Source organism: Leuciscus leuciscus (assembly GCF_965113295.1).
Source record: "Leuciscus leuciscus genome assembly, contig: HAP1_SCAFFOLD_822, whole genome shotgun sequence".
Taxonomy (NCBI): Eukaryota; Metazoa; Chordata; class Actinopteri; order Cypriniformes; family Leuciscidae; genus Leuciscus; species Leuciscus leuciscus.
Genome location: NW_028117918.1, coordinates 15001 through 20045, shown reverse-complemented (window position 1 = coordinate 20045; position 5045 = coordinate 15001). Strand labels below are relative to the sequence as shown.

Genomic DNA, 5045 nt, shown 5'->3' with positions numbered 1-5045 from the left:
GTATTGTGCGAGGTTTTGTGGGCGGTTTTTTGAACCGATAAGTATTACCTCTGTCTTGTCTGGATTTAATAAAAGAAAATTACGCGTCATCCAATCTTTTATATCTTTAACACACTCTGTCAATTTGGAAAATTTAGCGTTTTCATCCGGCCTTGATGAAATATATATTTGAGTGTCATCAGCATAACAATGGAAACTGATTCCATGTTTCCTTATAATATTTCCAAGTGGCATCATATATATTGAAAATAACAGAGGGCCTAACACAGATCCCTGCGGCACTCCATAGTTTACTGGAGTTATGATCGATTTTTCTCCATTTAAATAGACAAAATGGTAGCGGTCAGATAGGTATGATTTGAACCAGCTTAGTGCTTGTCCTTGAACACCAGTATAATTTTGTAGTCGATCTAAGAGTATTGTGTGATCTATAGTATCGAACGCAGCACTAAGATCAAGTAAAACTAGTATTGAGCAGTGGTGTGCCGTCAGAGCCAGCAGGGCCTTCTCTGCTGGCCCTGTCAAAATAAAAAAAATAAAAAATTTCTATAATTAAATTAATGTGTGTCTGAACATGTCTAAATTCAATTTATGTCTATCAGTACGTTACGATATATTTCCAGAAAGAATATGGTTATTTTTTTGTGAGTCTGAGCTGGATTTTCCATATGTCATCTAAACGCAGCTCCGTGGACCAGCACTAGTTGTATAGCTAGCCTTCCGTTGAAGCTGCCATTTTCCATTTGATCATAACTTTGACTGACGTGTTTTATCAGCCAATCAAATTGTGAAGCGTATGACAGAACGCCCCAGAGGCCCAGCGATGTGTCGACGGCTAGCCCGCGCTGATGTCATCGAGTGGGTGGGCTGATACAATACATGTTTGTGTACAATAACAATTTTCAGGAAAAATAACATTACGATGTCCAGAAATCAATTTCATTAGTACATTGGGTCATTTTGGGTACATTTGTCATCCTAGATCTACTAATATTGTTAGTGCCGAGAATTTCCACGTGACTAAATGCATTGATACTGAATAACTTTCATGTACTGTGATAGTCTAGTGGTAGAACTTTTGCCAAGCATGTCAGAGGTTCTGGGTACGAATCCACACTCGTATAGTTTTTTTTTTTTTTTTTTTTTTTTGAATATGTTCATCAGTGGTTGAATATCAAGCAGGGCGTTTGTGTGCATTTTGTTTTGTAAGATTTCAACAAATAGAAAGTCTCCGCAACGGCGATAGATTGAAGCGCGCATCTGAGTGAAAACTGTGCGTGAGCCACAAGAGAACACTATATCCGCGGCAACAAGCACTCAGCTTGAACAACACATTTCAGCGCTAGAATGCATCTTATTCAACAAACGAAAATTAATGTCCTGCTAGTTAACCGGAGATGTTTTATTTATTTGTATTAGGTACATCCGTGCGCGAGATGTTTCAGCTCAGCTTTTATAATGCACAGTGACAGTGGTGTGCGCTGAGGTTGAAGATCAGCTGTCTCGTCGTTGATGTTACGCAGTAGTGCATACAGTGCATGATTGTATTTTGCATGAATCTGTGTGTGTTGTTATGGCGATTGGGGGGGGGGGGGGGGGCGTTAGATCGTTACTGAAGGCCCTGACTGAAACCCCACGGTACGCTACTGGTATTGAGATACAGCCTTGGTCAGAAGCTAAAAGTAAATCATTTGTGATTTTAACGAGCGCAGTTTCAGTGCTATGATGCGGTCTGAATCCAGACTGAAACTTTTCATAGATCTCATTTTGTTGCAAGAAAGAGCCCAGTTGAGCGGACACCACTTTTTCTAATATTTTAGACATAAATGGAAGATTTGAAATGGGTCTATAATTTGCTAGATTATTATGATCTAATTGTGGTTTCTTAATGAGAGGTTTTATAAGTGCCAGTTTAAATGTTCTTGGAACATGACCTAAAGATAAAGACGAGTTAATAATATTGAGGAGAGGCTCTTCCACTACAGGTAACACTTCTTTCAGTAGTTTAGTTGGTATAGGATCTAATAAACATGTTGTTGTTTTAGATGAAGTGATAAGTTTATTTAACTCTTTTTGTTCTATAGTTGTAAAGCACTGTAATTGTTCTTGCGGGGTGATAACCCAAGGTTTAGACTAAAAAAAGGAGTTAGATTGACCCAGGGGTTAGACTAACCCAGCGGTTAGAATAGACTGACCCAGGGGTTAGAATAGTCTGACCTAGGGTTAAGAGTGACCCAGGGGTTAGACTGACCCGGGGTTTTGAATAGACTGATCTAGGGTTTAGAATGACCCAGGGGTTAGACTGACCCTGGGTTTTGAATAGACTGACCCAGGGGTTAGAATAGTCTGACCCAGGGTTTAGAATAGACTGACCCAGGGTTTAGAATAGACTGACCCAGGGGTTAGACTGACCCATGGTTTTGAATAGACTGATCTAGATTGATCTGATTTAGAATGACCCAGGGTTAACTAGCTGAAGTGTGAAAAGCCAGAATGAGCCGGTGTACTAAGAAGAGGACGCACCGAGCCGATGAAGGCCGAAGGTGAATCTGTGCGTCGGTGGTTTAGCCGAGAGCCAGAGCGCCAGCAGAGACACGATGATCCCGATCAGATCTGTCAGCATGTGCAGCGCATCCGTCATGATGGCCAGACTGTTGGCCACGTACCCACCTGAAAGACAAACCCAGTGACAGGAGCGGGCGACACACACACACACACACACACACACACTCTCCCCGACGCTCACCTATCAGCTCGCCCACCATGAACAGGAAGTAGAGCAGAGCGGCGAAGCCCAGTTTCCTCATGATCTTCCGGCGCCGGTCGCTCTCTCGACTCTTTCGGCACCCGTCACACGGCTCCGACACCAGGCCCGACGAGGAGCCCAGGAGCGAGTCGTCATCGTCCAACACTCGCGTGACCGTCGACCCGTTAGCCGCCGAGAACTCGTCCGCCTCTCCCGACACCACTACCTTCAGCTGGCTGAACCGGGGCGTCTCGTCGTCCTCCATATCCTCGGAGAAGTCGAAGGCGGCGTCGCTGAGGTGCCATTCGTCCGGCTCACGGCGAAACACCGACCTCACGCGGCCCATCAGGCCCGACATCTGAGCGAATCTCTGAAACTGTCTCGTGGGTTGAAGCGCTAGGTTACCTGCAACACAACAGCTCAGGTCAACTTTACCAACACACAACAGCAAACATCATCACATATCAGACTCGGTCAAATAAAGTAACTCTAAGACACAAGAGTCACTATCCCAGCAAGCAATTTGCATTTAAAAGACGTCTAATAGCCGTCCAAACACAGCCTGATGTCTAGGCTAAAACAAGGCACAATTTGGGCGGTCAGTGAAAACTTAATAGACGTCTAGACCATCGCCCAAGATTAGACTAGTCATCAATTAGATCATCGGTTCCCAACAGGGGGGTCGCGGCCCACAAGGGGGCCTCAGCGAGCTCTGTGGGGGGTTTTGAGCAATTTGCATTAAATAAAAGTCCTTAACTTTTTTCTGTTCGAAATGTATATAAAAAGCGAGTTCATCATGAATCCATTTTCCAAACTGTGTTTTTGTCTTATCCTGAATCACTATGGTACACCTATAATAAGTGTTTACATTGGGACTATTTTACCCTGGTTCGGATCGCTGCCGCTGCGGAGTAGCCCAGTACCTGCGTGACTCGTCATAGACGCACCATAGAGACGCGTACACAGAGAGAGAAGTAGTTCCGGCTACAATATGTTCTTCCGAAAGACGCATTATTCTGTTAATAAACGCATGTTTGTTATCGCTCGCTATAGCGCCAAAAGCCTCAAAAGTAAAGCCTCACATTGATAAAGCCTCACAAATAACATGCAAGTATTGAGGCCCCAGACACCAGTCATTTAGTAATAGCCTATATTCATTCTTTTTTTACCTACACACAAGTGTGAATCCTGATATTTTTGTTATTGCATTTAAAATAGGGCAAATTTATAGGCTACTCCTAGGCTTACATTTTTAAATTACAAAGGGCCTACTAATGTTTTTGTTATTGTATTTTCAATATTATAGGCTATTATTTGTGCATAAACATATCTGTTTATAGTAAACACACCGTTTGTTTGAAAACAACATATTTTGTCATCCTTGCTGCAAGCTTACAAGAGCGAAAATATCATTAAATGTGAAGGGGGGCCCTAAAATATTTTCTTGGGAAAAAGGGGGTCTCAGACAAAAAAAGGTTGGGAACCACTGAATTAGATCACAAAGAAATGAAATGAGTGAAGAAATGAAACCAAACACCTTATAATCAGTGTTGACTTTGCTAACGTGACGGACTATCACACATCTCGCAAGTTATTCTGGCAAAAACGTGTAACCAAATTCAAGATTATTTTGTCTAGAAGTGTGTTACTCATAGCCGGACTATATCGGGTCTATAGTTAACCTACTCATAGCCGGACTATATCGGGTCTATAGTTAACCTACTCATAGCCGGACTATATCGGGTCTATAGTTAACCTACTCATAGCCGGACTATATCGGGTCTATAGTTAACCTACTCATAGCCGGAATATATCGGGTCTATAGTTAACCTACTCATAGCCGGACTATATCGGGTCTATAGTTAACCTACTCATAGCCGGACTATATCGGGTCTATTGTTAACCTACTCATAGCCGGACTATATCGGGTCTATAGTTAACCTACTCATAGCCGGACTATATCGGGTCTATAGTTAACCTACTCATATCGGGCCTATAGTTAACCTACTCATAGCTGGACTATATCGGGCCTATAGTTAACCTACTCATAGGCGGACTATATCGGGTCTATAGTTAACCTACTCATAGCCGGACTATATCGGGTCTATAGTTAACGTACTCATAGCCGGACTATATCGGGTCTATAGTTAACCTACTCATAGCCGGACTATATCGGACCTATAGTTAACCTACTCATAGCCGGAATATATCGGGTCTATAGTTAACCTACTCATAGCCGGACTATATCGGGCCTATAGTTAACCTACTCATAGCCGGAATATATCGGGTCTATAGTTAA

General features: G+C 42.7%; 1 protein-coding gene across 1 annotated transcript in view; it reads right to left on the bottom strand.

The window, feature by feature from the left end:
- Nucleotides 1–1988: 1988 nt before the first annotated feature.
- The window catches only part of LOC309492002 (putative proton-coupled zinc antiporter SLC30A4), a 4248-nt gene continuing 1191 nt past the window's right edge, over nt 1989–5045 (bottom strand). Inside the window, exons 2-3 of the mRNA XM_082191027.1 lie at nt 2747–3151; nt 1989–2670 (exon numbers count right to left, since the gene is read on the bottom strand). Of these exons, the coding sequence (XP_082047153.1) occupies nt 2507–2670; nt 2747–3104 (522 nt within the window). The 5' untranslated portion in view covers nt 3105–3151 and the 3' untranslated portion in view covers nt 1989–2506. The remainder of the gene's footprint in view (nt 2671–2746; nt 3152–5045) is intronic.